Raw genomic sequence first — 18,918 nt, forward strand, 5'->3', positions numbered from 1 at the left:
CTGCCCCACACATCCAGATATCCACAACTTCTTCAGGTCTTTGCTCCAGCAATACTCAGTGAGTACCTTCCATGCCCTGGACACCCAACTTAAAATTACAACTACTTAACTTTACTTGACATATAACACCTACCATATATGACCCATAATATACCTGAAGTGTTATTTACTGTTTTCCCAGATAGAATGAAAGCTCCAAAAGGTCAGGTACTTTGATATGTTTCCTTTCACAGCTATCTCCCTAGTGCCTACAATGGCACCTGGAAACATGGTAGACACTTAATCAGTATTTGTTAAATCAGTGAATGAATATGTAGGATAAGAGGTCTAGTTTATATTATATACTTCTAAGTTATAAAGTAATAAACCAGACACTTAGACTGGAAAGGAAATGCTACAGTGAAGATAAACATTCATATAGTTTTAGTAAGATTTTGGTATTAAGTCTTTTTTTCTTTTCTGTCATTCATAGAAAAGAAAATAAATTATATGAACTAGAATTCAACATAATTACTTCAGAGCCCCTGGACTAAAGCCCTATTTTCAAAATTACAGTTACATATATATTTATTTTAACTTATACAGTTACATATACTTATTTTCACCACCACAGAAAATTTTTATCTACAGGGATATATTTCCATGATTTACCAGTTACCTAAGAAATGAATAAAACAGTCAACTATAATTCTTAAAACAGAAAACAATATAATCAATAAGAACAAATATCAATTTTTAGAAAAGCAGTATATGAAGTTCAACTTTAAGTATCTTTCATTTTTTCCTGTTAATCCTTCTCAAAACTAAAAACAAACAAACAAAAAACCATTTATATTAATTACTAAAGGCTCAGATATTATTAAAAAAATAACCATTTATTTAAAGCTATTTTTGTAGGAAGAAAAGAAAGATACAAAAAGAGCTGACAGTATCTGTAGATAAGCACATATAAATATTCCTTGAATGGAAGCTTGTTTATTTACCAAGCAGACAACATATATCTGTCAGCCATAAGAATAAATACATTAAATTAAAATGAGCACTTCCTATTGTCACCAAATAAATGAAATGAATTTAGCTACTAGACCTAAGTGTAACACGCATTGCTTCAGTTAACCAAAATTAAATTATGTTTTAAACCAGCACAAATTTCAATAAGGCTACACCATAATTATTTTGCTAAGGGAATCCCCCCAACAAAACTAAAGAAAGAGAAGTGGGGCAAGAGGGCGCGAGGGAGAGAAGAGAAAAAGAAATCTACCCTTAATTTTAAAATGTTGAAATGTCAGTCTACTAAGCCTCTGAAGATTACTTTGATATCTCTTCTTTTCCCTAAGGAAGTCATTACTTCTATTTCAGTGGAGACAGTGCTGGCAGACACCAGCTCCCTTATTAAAGACTTCCCTTTCTGTGGGAACTGAGCACACTAATCATACCATTTTCAAATTCCATTAACAGGTATCTTTTGGCATACTAATGACAAAGCCATTATATTCATTTCAAGTAAAGATTTCAATTATTTTATAACTTGTATTTTTTGTTACTTACCTAGTCCTAGAAGATCAACAGTGGGTTCTGCAGCTTTTTTAGGGCTGGTACTTTTTTTGGGCTCCAACTGCTGATCTTCTTTCTTCTGCAGCTTTAAAGGAAAGAATCAGATTAATTAATTTTTCTTAAATAAATTGAACAAGCCTTTTAAGCCCCAATTAATTACACATATTTTGATAGAGTGTAATGAAGTGTATGAAAGCATAGTGTAATGAAGCCCAAAGAATTTATTACTTTATAAAAAACAAGTAAGCATGATCACTGAACTTGAAATGACAACCCTTACATACCAGAATCCCAAAACAGTAAATATACACACTTAATGCAATTGTTTTTAATCATCTAAATCCTTTATATGAAATTACACTTTTTAAAAGAATTCCATTTCATATTATTTGCTAGCTACTGTTAACATGCTCTGTTAACTGGAGGCCGGGGAGGCCTTAGAACCTTCAGGAGCATGCCGTTACTTCCCTCATCCACTGCTGACCTGGGAGCCACCTCTGCACCAAGAAAATGTTGATGAAATGTTACCTGACAGGTTTTCCTCCTGAGTCTACGTGATCAGTTACATTTTTAAATATAATGTTCTTCTAGTTCTCAGAAACCCAAGTCACAGTTATACATTCTAAACTTTTTCTCACTTAAAGAGAAATGTTCTGTAGGACAGGATGAAAAGAAGCACATCCACTGGATCATCAACTCAAAAGCCTACCTCTCTTTTCACTTTTTTTATGTAGATATAATTGGCATATAATGTTATATTAGCTTCACATGCACGGCATAATGATTCCGTATTTGTATACACTGTAAAATCATCACCACACAGTAAATGTAGTTAACATCACCACACATAGTAACGGAATTTTTCTTCTAATGGTGAAAACTTTTAAGGCTTGTCTTAGCAAATTTTAAATATACAAGACAGTATTATTAACCATAGTTACTATGCTGTACATTATACCCCTAGGAATTACTCATTTTATAACTGGAAGTTTGTACCTTTTAATCCCCCTTCACCCATTAGCCCACCTCCCACCCCCACCCCTGCCTCTGGCAACACCCATCTGTTCTCTGTATCCCTAAAGTTGTTTTTTTTTTTAATTTGTTTTTGTTTGTTTGGAGGTTGTTTTTTACTCTGTGTATAAGTAAGATCATATGGCAGTTGCTTTTCTCTGACTTATCTGACTTATTACTCTTGGCATAATGCCCTCCAGGCTCATCCAAGTTATCACAAATGGTAGTATTTCATTCTATTTTACAGCTGAATAGCATTCCATTAAATATACAGCCTACTTCTCTTACACCAAGAAAATAAAACATTCATTCACTCACATTCATTTCTCAAACTATTACTACAAGATCATTTCTTCTACAACTATCTAAAAAGTTCATAACTTAGTGGTTATAGAAGGACATTTCTGTTAGCTATACAGACACAATTTCTAAGAACACGTATTTACTCTTAACTTTTTACTATTTACTCTTAATTTTTTACTCACAACTATCTCCCTCAAAATTATTTATTATATTATTTATTTAATTGATCTACCATCACGGATATCAATTCTTTAATAACCTTCTCAAATACAGAATTATCAGCCTATAACAATACATAATTCACAGAAGTTTAGCATAATCCATTTCACATTTTCTTTTATTTTTCACCCCCAACAGAGGTAAGACTTTCTTTGTTTATAGCAAAATAATTTCAAAGAAAGCACAATCTATAGTAACCATGGGGTCAATTCCAACTAAATACTTAAAACACTAGAACTTCCCTCCTTCCTTTTTCCTGGACAGTCTGTATTGAGTGCATAAGCACTCAATTCTCCAAGAGAATTCAGGATTCAGTGGACATAAAGCACACAAACTTAAAGTAACAACTGAGCAGGATTCTAGCAGCTTCCTCAAACAGGTCTTCATTGATCTTAACTCATACCCTTGTAACATTCTAAATGTTAAGATGTAAGTGTCTTATGCCTAGTAGGCATTTAAAAATTCAATTCCAGATTTAACTTAAAATCAGAAAGCCTTAAAGTTGAAAATAAACTTATATAATCGGACCAAACTCATTCACTTTGCAAATTAACTCAGGCTCAGATACCATTGCTAAATAGGGAAGAGTAACTAAAGCTTATTTTCTGTCCCTCAATTTAAAAATCTTTCTTGATATATTTTATTGAAACTTCTTTCCTGCAAAAGAAGCATGGAATAAGCTTGTAAGGAATTCCTTCCTATTTACTTTCTGCATTATAATCTGAAATCTCCTCAGGACAAAATAACTTCTTTTTAAAAATTCAAATTCTGGTTTATGAGTTATTTTCCCACTAAATTAGAACTACCTTTTAAAATATTTCTAAGTATAAAATTACCCATTGTTTGCAAAGGAAAGAAAAAGCCAAATCAAACAAATAAAAGCTCCTCTGGTAATTCTAACTCCCATGCTCAGAACAACTGCAGTCCAGAAAATATCTTTCCTTCCAGATGCCACATATCTATATGGGTTCCCAGAGTTTCTCTTCTTCTTTAGATTGCAACAGCATCATAGTTTAAATAGGTGTTTATCAATCATCTCCACAGAAAACTATATAATATAGAACATGTGTACAGTGGTGCAAGGTAAAGAAAAACTTAAAAGGTAAGAATAAGGGACATATCCTAAACATAGTTTATCAAACAGCAGACATTGCCTACTACTCAGTTTTGAAATCTGATTTTGGGGTAACACTTAGAATTTTTTTTTTCACATTAAAAAATGAAATAGAAAACAATGTACTGTACAAAGTAAAGGTAAGTATTCATGAATTGTTTTGCATATTTGTGCACCCATGTGAGCATATGCAGGCTGGATCATAAAATAACCCGTATTTCTTACCAGCATCACGGGTTGAGAAACACTGCTCTGAATATAGTCTGCTCCTTTGCTCCTTAAAGTGGATTATTCTATATGAGTGAAGAACATCTATGGCATAAACCTTACAAACTATTCCAAAAACAAGTGGCTATTCGGGATGGATTTCAACAATTCAGACATGAATTACTCTTAGAGCTGGCATTTTATAGGTTGTCTCAAAAATTAAAAAGGCAAGGGCTGATCACTTTAAAAGCTACCTTGTAACTCTTCATCTTCAAATCTTGCTGAGGTGAGGTAGTATCACAAACACACTGATGTGTGGGAGAGATAATTTTAGAGATCACTCTTTCATATATTCATAGTAATCCAAGTACTACCTTATATACATTAGTGAGAGCTACAAAGATTGAATTGAGATGATACTCTGTTCGTAAACGTAAACTGAAGAAATTAACCTCATTACTTTTATTTTGAAATCCATTAAAGAGAAAATTCAAGGACAGATACACTAAAGCAACAAACTACATAGGTAAGAAATCTTGAAATTCTAGCCAGAATAATATTTAATCTTTCAGAACTTAAATATCCATAAAAGATATTAATTTTCTATTCAATTTCTGTGACATTCTAATAACTAAAAATTAATTCATTTACACGTAAAATTATTTTTACAGATCTTTGTGTAGAATGACAGAAATAAAGCATTTATTTTCCTAGTCTTAGATGAATTATAATATCTAAGAAATAGAGCCTTGAAGCATTAAAAAAAAAAACTTTCCTTATATAGTGCCATTATGAGGGTTTGGAAAAAACCTCTAAAAAACTGTCTAAATTAATGCAGCCCTCTAAAATAAAGAAAGACTTGATTTTTTTTTTATTTTAAAGTTTTAAAAGATTTTATTCATTTACTTGAGAGAGAGCACAAGGAGGGGGAGCAGCAGAGGGAGGGAGAGAGGCAAACCCCCCACCCCCAATGAACAAGGAGCCCAAAGGAGGACTCGATTCCAGGACTCCAGGATCACGACTAGAGCCGAAGGCTCAATTGACTAAGCCACCCAGGTGCCCAAGACTCAATATTTAGAAAACAAACAAACAAACAAACAAAAACACCCCACAAACTAAAAATATCACAGGATTGCATTTTATTCCATGATAATGTACATTTAAGCCCAATGCCATCACCAATAAATTGAGAGGCAAAGCCTATATTCTAAAAGCTGACAAGACTAAAGAGGAAGCTTACAGAAGGCCTTGGACACTGAACTAGAAAGACAGTGTCAAAATAATAAATCTTCTTTCTTTACCACCAAGCATAATCTAGCATTTCAAAAATTAAACATTTAAAATTATTAAAATCAAATCTCAAGAAATAAAACAGGAAGTTAGTAATAGTTTTTTCTTTTCCCCTCATTATAATACCCCTGGCAACAGGGCAATGTGACCACTTTTAAATAGCCTGGATTTATCAAGAAGGAAGCAGAAGCACCCTGAGTTTATCCTGAAAACACCATTCATGGCCACTCTGAAGTCTACTTAGTTTCTATAGCAAAAACATATTTTTCACTATTTATATAAAAAAAACTATACACACACATACACATATACACACATGTATATGTATGTACATGTATCTCACCAGATTAATGTTAGAGAAGAACTATATGTGGACTCCCAAAATATATTCCAGTTAAACATTTTGATTAACAAACAGATGTGTAATAGATTATGCCTTCCTGACCATCTCTTCTAAAATAAAAAAATCTTTAAGAACATATCTGATTTCTACCAGACTTAGATATAACACTAAGTACTATTTGTCAAATATTTTCAGGATATAAAGATAATGAATCTTAAATCAAAGTATTAAAACACAAACTATTATTTGTCCTTTTGTTCTACAGCATTATCAATCCTGTTGAGCTCTATAAAGAGTAACAAGTTAAATTATTAAAGAGATCTGAAATGTAGTTCTCATATAAATTATATAATTTCTTGAAGCCAAATTTTAGAAGATTTTGGAATAAAAATGCTATCATCTTCTTGGATTTGGGGGAAAGGATATAATAAAGTGTGATAATAGTAAATCAAGATTTTCCCAACCTCATGTAACTGTCACCGCTCTGTCACTACCCATTTAGCTTAGATATGTCAATCAGTATATACAGAATCATTCCACTTTAAAACATTATGCAATTTGTCTTTTAATAAGTGAGGAATGCAGTCAACTCTCAATGAATAAAATTAGGTAATTTTTAATTTATTAGACACAATTTTCTAACAAGCAAGAATACTACAGGTCTACTTAGATTAAGGAATTTTATAAGTTCCTTAGACATATACTGAGCAGATGTCTCATTCAAATTATTATCCACAGATTATAAATGAATAAAAACCCTACTTCATTTCCAGCTCCTACATTTACCAACCTTTTAAATAACAGAAATAACAGCTAAGCCCCTAAAATGTGATTCACTATGCTTAAGGTGACCAATTAATGTAGATAATAGCATTAATACATATTATAAGAATAGGTAAGCTATACAATTTTCTAAATACTAGAAGTAACTAAAAACTTTTTTTTAAAGCTGACTACATCTCAGGGAACCTGGGTGGTTCAGCTGGTTAAGCATCCGACTCTTGATTTCAGTTCAGGTCATGATCTCAGGGTTGTGAGATCAAGCCCCTTATGGGGCTCCCAGCTCAGCAGGGAGTCTGCTTGGGATTCTTACTTTCCTTTCTTCTTGCCCCTCCCTGCTACTCACACACTTGCTCTCTCTCAAATAAAATCTTTAAAAAAAAAAAAAAAAAAAAAGCCCAAATCTGACTACATCTCAAATATGCCTTAACTAGTTTATTTATATTCAGTTTCCTTTAACATTTATAAAATCATACAACCAGAAGGGATATAAAATATAGTATATGTTCAACTCTCTCATTTTTAAAATTAAGGATCTTAAAGAGATATGATTTGTCCAAAGACTCCATAAGTGGCTGAAGTAGCTGTTCTCCTGATGGGGCTCCTTTCCCAGTACTATTATGCCTTTTCCTTAATAATTTCTATTTATTACAAATTAGATTCAAAATTGCCCAATGCTTACATGGATACTATTGTTCCAATGACACAAAGAGAAGCTACAAAAAAAGAACCACAATCTGACAGATAAGGCAAGTACACAAATAATTTCACATAAGGTAGAGTATAAAGACCATATGAAACGTGTAAAATGCAACTTACACCCATGATGGTGGTCACTGGATGATTAGCACTTTAAAAAGACAGTAATATTTACTTCGAAGTCTGTAGGAGAGATTGGAAAGAGTCCAACAGGCAGAATTTGGTTTGAAAAGTACCAAGTAAGAAAACAAAATACGGGAAAGCAAGAAAGACAGTGGATATGTATCACTAACCTATGGGTCTAAGTGTATAGAAACAATAACAGATAAATTTAAAAAAATTAGCTAGGGCCACACTGTAGAAGGATCTGAACAACCAACTTGAGTTAGTGGTTAGATAGGGCACCAATTTTCAAAGACGGTAGCCAAAGCAAAGACATTACTCCTAAGGGAAGTGTGTTATGCATGCATATGAACTGTACTGAGAAAGAAAATGATCACTACCACTGTAAGCACAGAAGTGTGTTGTCTTGTGACATGATCAGAGCAATGGAGTGTGAAGTAGAAACCAGATGATGAGCAGTGGAAGGAACACCCCAAGAAACACCTTTACGATTAAGAAAACCAGGTCATGTTCCCCTTGCAATAGGATTTAACAGCCTAGAGAAACTGTCCCTAAAAAGGTACATGCATAGTGTAAGGAAAAGGTGTCTCCAGCTTGACCTTTAACTATACAGCCATTTACATACATTTGTTTTGCAATCAAAAGCCCCCTTATGGGCTTTTCAAATACATTATGGGAATGGGCATGCATAATAGGAAAATGGTTACATAATCTTAGCTGTCAGTCAAGGAGCCCTCAGGACCACCCCACTGCAAGTCACACGTCTTCCCAGCCCAGAAAAACCCAATATATATCCAACCCCCAAACTACCTAAGGGCCAGCTGCACCTTGCAGAACCTGACCACTCTCCCCTAGAGAGTGTACTGTTGCTTAATAAAACTATTCTCTGCTTTCTTTTTGGGCACCAATCTCTAATCCTTTATTGCTTCAGGCCAAGAGTGGACACAAAACACTTTGCTGGACAGGAGGATTAATATTAATTTACTCCTTCATTACAACTTGAAATCTGAAATGTAATTTCTAAAAAGCCACTCAATAACATACAATTATAAGAATACTATTCTCATCTGGATACATGTTGAAATCTTTATAGCAGGAGTTCACCTTTACAGAATTTTTAGTAAAAATTTATGAACAACGAGTTACTCAAAGGCTATTGCGTTGTACTTCACTATATATTCTACCATAAAGTAGAGAAATTGCAAAGACTGAATCATCTTTATTGTTTACCCAGCAGTCTCAATTGTCTAAAACCAATCCATTAACAGAATTCACTGTCTTGATTCTGAGGATATACTGACTGTTATAATTACTATATACGTGTTTGTATGTGTATGCTGTCACAACCGAATTATATACAACCTTGTTTAAAACTACTTTATGTAAGAAATAATCCTGCACATAACTTTTTCCAACATCTTATTTTGTTTTACTTACTCTGAATCTTGTTAAGGTTTCCTTTTTTCTTCTTTGCCATTCTTTATAATGTACTTATAAGTCCTTTTCACATTAAACTTATCAATACATAGTGTACTGTTTTTGAATTTAATATTCTTTAATAAGTTGTATTTTTAGGCTTCAATTTAGAAGAAATGTAATCTACATTTTACAATTTAGAACTGTAATCTACATTTTATTTCCCCACCCATACAGACATCTTTCAGTAAATGGCTCTTCATATGGCCTAGGGACATTGTAATTCCAAACAACATTTTACTGGGCAGGAGAAATAGGAGACATATAAATATCATAACAGGAAGGACCTCAGAAGACATTTACTCAATTTATTATGTGATGCATAAAACACCACTGTAACATCTCTTACATGGCCAGTCTCTCTGTAAGAAAATGTTTCAGTATTATGGCATCACTGGATATGGTGATATAGCTTATTCCATATTTGGACAGTGGCAAATATTATAAAGTTTCCTCTTCAGGCAGCTTGTAACATCTACTCACTTATCCCTATACTCCATGACAGAGCCATGCAGAAAACAAGTGAGAAATTATTAAGTGCAGCCCTGACCCTCTCAGCAGCCATAGCAGACCACTAATTCATATCAAGCCCTCAGTCATCTAAAATTCCCTGACATTTTCCCTTGTGATACTATATTTAGGGCAGGTGAAGTTTGGATATACTTATTTTGGAATTTACTTTTGTTTAGTTTGTTGGAATCCTTGTGTTTAAGATCTTTTGAGGAATTGTTCTATCATTCAATGTCTTAACTAATCTTTGTAGGTTATTTGAAAATTTGAACAATACGACATTGATGTGCTCCGATAATAAAAATGCTTCAAAGAACAAAGTACAGGATTGAGCCCTGAAGAATGCAGCAAACTCCCTTGGTACTAATATCAATTCTATTAACTGGATTTCTCTGGTATAGCTGTGCATCCAGTTCACGATCTATCTACAATCTGCACATAAGGCCTACCTGTCTACATCTTGACCAGAAAGTATCAAAGAATCTCAAAAAATAAGCTTAGTCTGAACCTAGTGACTGCTGTTAATATTTTGAGAAAAGTAAGCCATTAAAAAAAAAGTCCCATTTGAATTTCGCATAGAATTCATGTCAAGCTCAATGATACAAGCATTCGTAATTCATGTAAATTTTCCTTCTAAGAATCTGGACATTTGCCTATCTCTAATCTAGTTCCTGTCTCAGTTTATACAGTTTCTCAACGAATGACCTATATAGTGATTTTTTTTTTTAAGATTTTATTTATTTATTTGAGAGAGAGGCAGTGAGAGAGAGCAGGAGTGAGGAGAAGGTCAGAGGGAGAAGCAGACTCCCTGTGGAGCTGGGAGCCCAATGCGGGACTTGATCCCGGGACTCCGGGATCATGACCTGAGCCGAAAGCAGTCGTCCAACCAACTGAGCCACCCAGGCGTCCCCTATATAGTGCTTTATATATGAGGTCTGCAAGGTTTCCAATTATGTAACACAAACATCAAATGCCTACATTGGTAGGCATACAAATCTTGCATACTGCAAGATTTTTGTGAGGATTAAGTAAAATAATATATAGAGTCTCTTTCATAGTGGAAGGACACATAACAGGTACTTCATAAATGGCAGTCAGTGGTGATTGTGGTGGCAGCCTTTACAGTTATGTGCTGGGTCTATAAAGCACTAGGAATACAAAGAAGAAGAAGACTTGGTTCCTAAACTCCAGAAGCTTATATTCTAGTCAAGCAAGCAGACACAATCACATTGTGGTTCTGAGTGCAATGATGATGTTAAAAAAAAAACAAAACAAACAAAAAAAAGGAAGTCTTCTGGAAGCTCACAGGAATGTCATGCTTAGGCTTAGCATGTGTCTGAATAAGGCATTAAAAGGTAGGTGATATATAGCCCAGTTTGCTCGGGCCACCTATAATTAATGCCTGTGATTCCAACTTAACTGTTAATAGTGCCTAGTTTCGCTCTTAAAAGTACCAAGTTTGAAATACTCATCACTATTATACTTAGAGCCTTTGCCTGAAGAGAGTACTACAGTACGGCTGGACTCAGGTATAAAGGGGTTCCTCTCCTTCTACCAGTGGTAAACTTCTTAAGGGCAGAACGATCCTTCAAAGTTCTGTAAGACTGTGGACTGCATCCATATGTCCAGTCAGCCTCTCAGTAGTGAATCAGCAAGACTGAGAAAAAAGTCAGTAATTATAACAAGGAGTAGGCTGTATCTATTCCTATGTCTTTAACATTCATCTTACTCTTTTATTCTTGCTTTACATAGTAGTCTGGAGGTTTACAGAGAAAGAAAAAGAGTTTTTTATAATCACTACTTAATAGCAAATTATAACTGAAAGAAAAAAAATAAATGGGGTGCAGCTGGAAAGGTGCCACACCCTTGCCCACAACACAACACACGTTCACGGGGAACCTGGAACCAAACTATTCACAGATGACCTGCTTCTGGGTCAAGGTTTTATACGTGGCTGAGAAGCTCCCTTGCTGCAATCCATTGAAAGTCAGCCCTCAACACAAGCATTTGTAAAAGTAATAACAAATACAGAAAAAAAGAGAGAGAGGGAGGAAGGAGGGAGGGGGAGGGCAGGAGGGAGGGAAGCAAGCAAGCTAGAAAAACATTAGCCAAACACCTAAGTTTAAACCCAGCTTGGACACTTCCCAGTTGTGTGGCTTTGAACAAGTCAGAGTATTTCTGAGCAGGGCCAGCTTTGTGGGTGTAACCTGTGCACCTGTGCAGTCCCACAGAATCCCACAAAAGGTTTAATAACTATTGCATCCTGAACTTCTTCATTTTATCTTTGAACTTGATTTTGTAAATCCAATGAGACAATGAAACCAAAGCTTCATAAGCACAGAAGGTATGTGCAACATGTGCCCTTGCTTCCCATTTGCTTACAGGAGTCATGATGTTCCATGAGCACAGAATTCCTGTGTAAAGACCTAAGTGGGCACAAAACAAGCATATCAGTTCTACATCAGGGTAAGCAGAGTATTAACAGCCCGAAGAGGCCATGCTTTCTCCTTCAATCAGGACTTAAAAGCAGACGAGGGCAGTAGTACTGTAAGAAACAAGACAGACCAAAACCTCCTAATCCTTTCTTACTCATGTCACTTCCCTGTATCAGCCAACCATTTACAGTGAAAATGATGACAGGAGAGAGGAGGACAGAACAATGGATAGTACTTTTCCTTTCAGTCCTTCCTTATTCATCAGTTAATCAAAAACAAAGAATGTTGATGGAATACATGCATATTAATAAGTGAAATAAAAAGTACAGTTAGTTTTGTGCAGTATTCCCATTATTCTGGTAAAAACAAAATATCCATGCATGTACAAGCTTAGAAATACAGGGTGTAAATCTGATGATTCTACATATGAATTAAGTGTTCTTATGACTGCAGTTAAAACTTGCATTACAATATAAAGATGAATGATAAAATTTGTTATGTAAATTTTAAATTTTTATTTACTTAGAACATTATTATTTACTGGGGGTAAATTCTACCCCCAATGTGGGGCCTGAACTCATGTACTTAGAACAACATTAACTAGCATATAAAACACACCCTGACAGTTGAGAGAATGTACAAAAAAGAAAAAAGCCTTTATATTTTTAGTACCTTTAATGATACTTTTTCCTTGTTTTTTGAACAAAGCCTACAGATTATGCAGCTACCCTTCTTCTGAGCCTCAGTTTTTGATTAGCAAATTAATAATAATAACTACAATATTGACCTTGTGACTGCTAAAATAATAATTAAGATAAATAAAACAATATTTCCAGTTTCCGGTCTGGCAGATAAGCAACTTGAAATTCGCTATTTCATCCTAACAAGTAAGAACTGAACAAACTGAAAAATTAACAACTCCTCTTAAATTCAAGAGAAGTTGGGATGCCTGGGTGGCTCAGTTGGTTAAGCTGCTGCCTTCAGCCTTAAGCCCTTGCTCTGGCAGGGAACCTGCTTCTCTTGCTGCCTCTGCCTGCCACTCTGCCTGCTTGTGTGTACTCCTCTCTCTGACAAATAAATAAATAAAATCTTAAAAAAAATTCAACAGAGAAGTGAGGTTGCAGGGCAAATAATAGCCCCTAAAACTGGAGAAAAAGAAGGAGAACAGAGAGAATTTCAATTTACTGGAGCAAAAACCCAGCACCGGGTGCGCACCGTGGCTCAGTGGGTGAAGCCTCGTTAAGTGTCTGCCTCAGCTCAGGTTATGATCTCAGGGACCTGGGATGGAACCTGGCATAGGGCTCTCTGCTCAGTAGGGACCCTGCTTCCCCACTCTCTCTCTGCCTGCTGCTCTGCCTACTTGTGATCTGCCAAATAAATAAAATCTTAAAAAAAAAAAAAAACCCACACCAAAAACCCAGCACCAGGGTAGAAACCTGAATTGTATGTAACTGACAGTGTTGAGAAGATTCTTAACCTGAGCATCAAAAAGTGCAGAATCCTGTCACATGGGGGCCTCCCATTTCTGTGAGTTTTATGTTCAAAAGCATTACCAAGCTTCTCTTAGTGAAGACTGGAGAAAAACTCCTTTAGGTTTTGTCATGGGGTGAGGAAAAGAGAGCCCAATCTACTGGAGTTTTAGCAGTACCTAGCTTACCTGGGGGAAGAAAAATACTCAATTTCAGCCCCCCTCCAGCCACCCTGTTCCCCCTAAGGTGGGGAAAAGAGGCACTTGAGAAATTTGAGGCACTTGAGAAGTTCACTGCCTAGGGAAACAAGCTCACTAAAAGAAAAGACCTAATCACAGGACTACTGAATGCTTGCTTCTCTTCTTTGCATACTTCACCACTAAATTACTAAAGCCCTATTTAACAGAGTTCCTTTCACCCTGTATGCTCATACTTAGCTTTCAACAAAAAAAATTAAAAGGCAAACAAAAAGGAACAGTTTGAAAAGACAGAGACCAAGCATCAGAATGAGACTCAGATATAGCAGAGATGTTGGAATTATTAGACTGAATTTAAAACAACTATGACTAATACGCTATGGGCTTTAAAAGAAAAAGTAGACAACATGCAAGAACAGATGGATAATGTAAGCAGAGAAGTAGAAATTCCAAGAATCAATGCTATAGATCAAAAACACTGTAATATAAATGAATAATGCTTCTGATGAACTAATTAGTAGACTAGAAATGGCTGAGGAAAGACTCTCTGAGCTTAAGAATGTGTCAATAGAAATTTCCAAAATGGAAAAACAAAGAAAAATAGACTGAAAAAGAAAAAAGAAACAATACCCAAATGGGACAAAAATAAAAGATATAATATACATGTTTTGGGGGTACAAGAAGGGGAAGAAAGAAAAAGGAACAGAAGAAATATTTGAAGCCATAATGACTAAAAATCTACCCAAATTAATATTGAATACCAAACCACAAATCCAGGAAGGTCAGACAACATGAAGCAGGATAAAAAACACCCTGCTAAAAAACAAACAAACAAAAAAAACCCTCCTCCTACCACACAATTTCCAAACTATAGAAAATAAAAAAATAAAGAAAAAATTCTGAGGGGAGAAGTAAGAAAGCAGAAGAGTAGGATGATCCTAAGTTTGCCTCCTCTCTTAAACAACTAGATAAATATCAAATCATTCTGAACACCAAGAAATCGATCTGAAGTCTTAGAGAACAAAGCTGCATGTCTACAAACTGGAAAAATGACTCATGGAAGGTAGGATCTGTAGAGGGTTGATTTGTGAGAGAAAAGAGCTATTGGTGCTCCCCAGAGGAAGGAGCCCTGGTCCAGAGGGAGCAGAGAGAGAGAAAGAAGAGAGAGAGAGAAAGCAGAGGGTGGGGTGGGGGATGGAGAAAGAGGTAAAAATAGGCACAAGGACTACAAAAGAAAACTAGTCCTGAAAACCACTTACAGGGAAAACAGAGAGGGCTACAATACTGCCAGTTTTCTATAAACAGGAGAGCACAGAGTCTGAAGTTTCAGAGGTCTGCGACATTGTCAGGTTCACGCCAGGGGATCTGAGTGGTGTTCCAGTGGGAGGGTAGGGTGGGACCCCAGCAGCAGGTAGCCTGAGGATTCCCAGGATCACACAGGTAGAAGTGGTTCCCCTACTTGGAGTTCCTTTGGCAGAGGTGATCCGGCCTCTGCAGGGGCAAAGGACCCTGCAGGTATCATCATCTATCCCGCTCACCAGTATAGGAACAAAGACACCTGCAGAGGGCAGCAAACCCTGCCACCAGCTGTATGTTGTGATTTACCACAAACTTTGAACCAAGACGCAGTCGCATGACTGTCTTCTGGGATATGCCGGCACCTGATAGGGTGCAGGGAGATCCTATCCCAAAGGATAAATGAAGGTCCCCTTAGTCGGGGATCTTTGAAGTATGGGGTTTTGAAATTCAACTGCACCTGACATAAAACAAGAGTCCTATGCCACTGGACAGGCAGAAAGCTCAGACACAGACAGGATAAAGGCAAGGATCTGACAAAAACCAGGGACATAGGAAGGGTTATTGTTTGCCCATCTGTGATTGTACTGAAAAGGGGTGGCATACATTTCCTGCTCTGGAGACAACCCGGGGAAGGCATTTTCTCCCAAAGCCTACCACACTGATTCACCTCAGTGAGCTAAACAAGGCCACTCTACCAAGCCCAGCTCCACTGTGCTCTGCAGGCACATCCCCACGAAGGCAATTTCATCTAAGAACTGGAGCAACAGGACCCTCCCCTAGAATAGCAGCACAAACTCCTCACCCACACCAAGTCTACTGATCATCCAGTGCTACAAAGCTTCAGCTGTAGGGGAAACAGGATCTAGTATCCTTTGGGTTTTTTCTTTGTTTTGTTTTTTGTGAATACAGAAAAGGCAATTTTTAAAATATTTTTTCTTTTTAAATGTTATATATTTTTTAATTTCAAATGTTTTTCCTTTACGTTCTACCTTTTCTCTATCAAGCTTCTCATAAAAGGCAGATAAAAACACATCTAGGATCTAGCTTCCTTTATGTATTTTATTTAAAAGTTATTTTAAATTTTACATTTTTATTTTGCTTTTTTCCCCTCCAAAATGGTAAGATGGAATTCAACCCAAAAGAAATAAGAGGAAGACATGACAGTCAGAGACTCAATCACTACAGATGTAAGTAAGACGTGTGAACTAGAATTCAAAGCAACAATCAACAGCTGGACTTGAAAAAAATCATAGAAGACACTAGAGAATCCCTTAACGCAGAACTAAAATCTAGTCATAGCGAAACTAAAAATGCTATAATGGAGATGCAAACCTGAATGGATGCCATAAAAATGAGGATGGACAAAGCAGAGGAACAAATCAGTGATACAGAAGATAAAAATATGGGAGTGTCTAGGTGGCTAGCTGGTTAAGTATCAAACTTGATTTTGGGGAAGGTCACTGATCTCAGGGTTGTGAGATCAAACCCCATATTGGAGCCCAATGTGGAGCCTGTTTAAGCTTCTTTCACTTTCCCTCTTGCCCTTCCCCCCTCACTCCCAACCTATGCTCTCTGTCTTAAAAAAAAAATTAAAAAGGTAAAATTATGGAAAATAACAAAGCTAAAAAGAAGAGGAAAACAAAGGTAATGGATCAGGAAGACAGAATTAGGGAACTCAGTGACTTATTAAAATGGACTAACATTCATATCATAAGCGTCCCAGAAGATGAAGAGAGAGAAAGGGGGGCAGAAGGTTTATTTGAGTAAATTATAGCTGAAAACTTCCCTAATCTGAGGAGGGACACAGACAACAAATCCAAAAAACACAGAAAACTCCTATTAAAGTTCAACAAAAGCTGACCATCGCCACAGAATATCATAGTCAAATTCACAAAATATACAGACAAGGAAAGACTCCTGAAAGCAGCAAGAGAAAAAGGGTCCTTAACCTACAGGGAAGATGGATTAGGTTGCAGCAGATCTGTCCACATAAACTTAGCAGGCCAGAAGAAAGTGGCAGGAAATATTCAACATGCTGAATAGCAAAAATATGCAGCAAGGCCAATATTCAGAATAGATGTGAGAAAGAAAGAGTTTCCCGAATAAACACTAAAGTTCAAGACCACTAAACCAGGCCTGCAAGAAATTTTCAGGGGGACCCTTTGAATGGAGAAAAAAAGACCAAAAGCAACAAAGAGTAGAAAGGACTAGAGAACATCACCAGAAACACCAACTTATATAGGCAACACTATGACACTAAATTTGTATCTTTCAGTAATCATTCTGAATGTAAAATGCTCCAATCAAAAGACACAGGGTGTCTGAACGGATACAAAAAATAAGATCCATCTATATGATCTATATGCTGCCTACAAGAGGCTCATTTTAGACCTAAAGACATCTGCAGACTGAAAGTGTAGTGAGAGAGAATCATCTATCATGCTAATGGAGGTCAAAAGAAAGCCAGAGGAGTCATACTTATACCAGACAAACTTAATTTTATTTTTTTAAAGACTTTATTATTTGACAGAGAGAGACACAGTGAGAGAGGGAACACAAGCGGGGGTGGGGGGGGTGGGAGAGAGAGAAGCAGGCTTCCTGCTGAGCAGGGAGCCCAATGCAGGGCTCGATCCCAAGACCCTGGGATCATGACCTGAGCCAAAGGCAGATGCTTAACAAATGAGCAATTCAGGTGCCCAAACTCAATTTTAAAACAAAGACTATGACATAGGATGAAGAAGGGCATTATATCAAATTAAGAGGTCTATACATGGGGGGAGGAGTCAAGATGGCGGAGAAGTAGCAGGCTGAGACTACTTCAGGTAGCAGGAGATCAGCTAGATAGCTTATCTAACGATTGCAAACACCTACAAATCCAACGGGAGATCGAAGAGAAGAAGAACAGCAATTCTAGAAACAGAAAATCAACCACTTTCTGAAAGGTAGGACTGGCGGAGAAGTGAATCCAAAGCGACGGGGAGATAGACCGTGGGGGGAGGGGCCGGCTCCCGGCAAGCGGCGGAGCAACGGAGCACAAAATCGGGACTTTTAAAAGTCTGTTCCGCTGAGGGACATCGCTCCAGAGGCTTAACTGGGGTAAAGTGCACTCGGGGTCAGCGTGGCCTCAGGTCCCGCAGGGTCACAGAAGGATCGGGGGTGTCTGAGTGTCGCAGAGCTTACAGGTATTAGAACCGGGAAGCCGGCTACAGAGACAGAGCCGAGGAGTGAGCTCTAAACTCGGGTTTACCTTGAACAGGTCTCAGGCTCGGTCAGCTTGGAGCGCGGCCGGAGGCCAGGGTGACGGGAGCAATTGGGCGCTGTTCTCTGAGGGCACACTGAGGAGTGGGGCCCCGGACTCTCGGCTCCTCCCGGCCAGAGACTGGGCGGCCGCCATCTTCGTTCCCATCCTCCAGACTCTACGGAAAGCGCTCAGGGAACAAAAGCTCCCGAAAGCAAACCCGAGCGGATTACTCAGCCCGGACCCTGGTAAGGGCGGTGCAACTCCGCCTGGGGCAAAGACACTTGAGAATCACTACAACAGGCCCCTCCCCCAGAAGATCAACAAGAAACCCAGCCAGGACCAAGTTCACCTACCAAGGAGTGCAGTTTCAACACCAAGGAGAGCAGCGGAATTCCAGAGGAGGAGAAAGCAAAGCACGGAACTCATGGCTTTCTCCCCATGATTCTTTAGCCTTGCAGTTAATTTAATTTTTTTTTTCTTTTTCAATTTTTTTTCTCTTCTTCTGCTAAATTTTTTTAACTTTTACCCTTTTCTTTTTTAACGTTTTTTAACTAGTTCATCTAATATATATATGTATTTTTTCCTTTTTATATTTTTTCATTATTGGTTTTCTTTTTTTATTTCTTTTTTCTTTTTCTTTTTTTTTTT

The 18,918-nt window shown here is 37.0% G+C and overlaps 1 protein-coding gene across 4 annotated transcripts in view; it reads right to left on the bottom strand.

Moving 5' to 3' along the window:
* The window catches only part of SMAP1 (small ArfGAP 1), a 185,645-nt gene that overhangs the window by 22,208 nt on the left and 144,519 nt on the right, over window positions 1-18,918 (bottom strand). For all 4 annotated transcript variants that reach the window (XM_032864421.1, XM_032864422.1, XM_032864423.1 and 1 more), the window contains one exon: window positions 1,549-1,639. In XM_032864421.1, coding sequence (XP_032720312.1) covers window positions 1,549-1,639 — 91 coding nt within the window. The remainder of the gene's footprint in view (window positions 1-1,548; window positions 1,640-18,918) is intronic.

Source organism: Lontra canadensis, unplaced genomic scaffold (assembly GCF_010015895.1).
Source record: "Lontra canadensis isolate GAN:19392208 unplaced genomic scaffold, GSC_riverotter_1.0 scaffold27, whole genome shotgun sequence".
NCBI lineage: Eukaryota > Metazoa > Chordata > Mammalia > Carnivora > Mustelidae > Lontra > Lontra canadensis.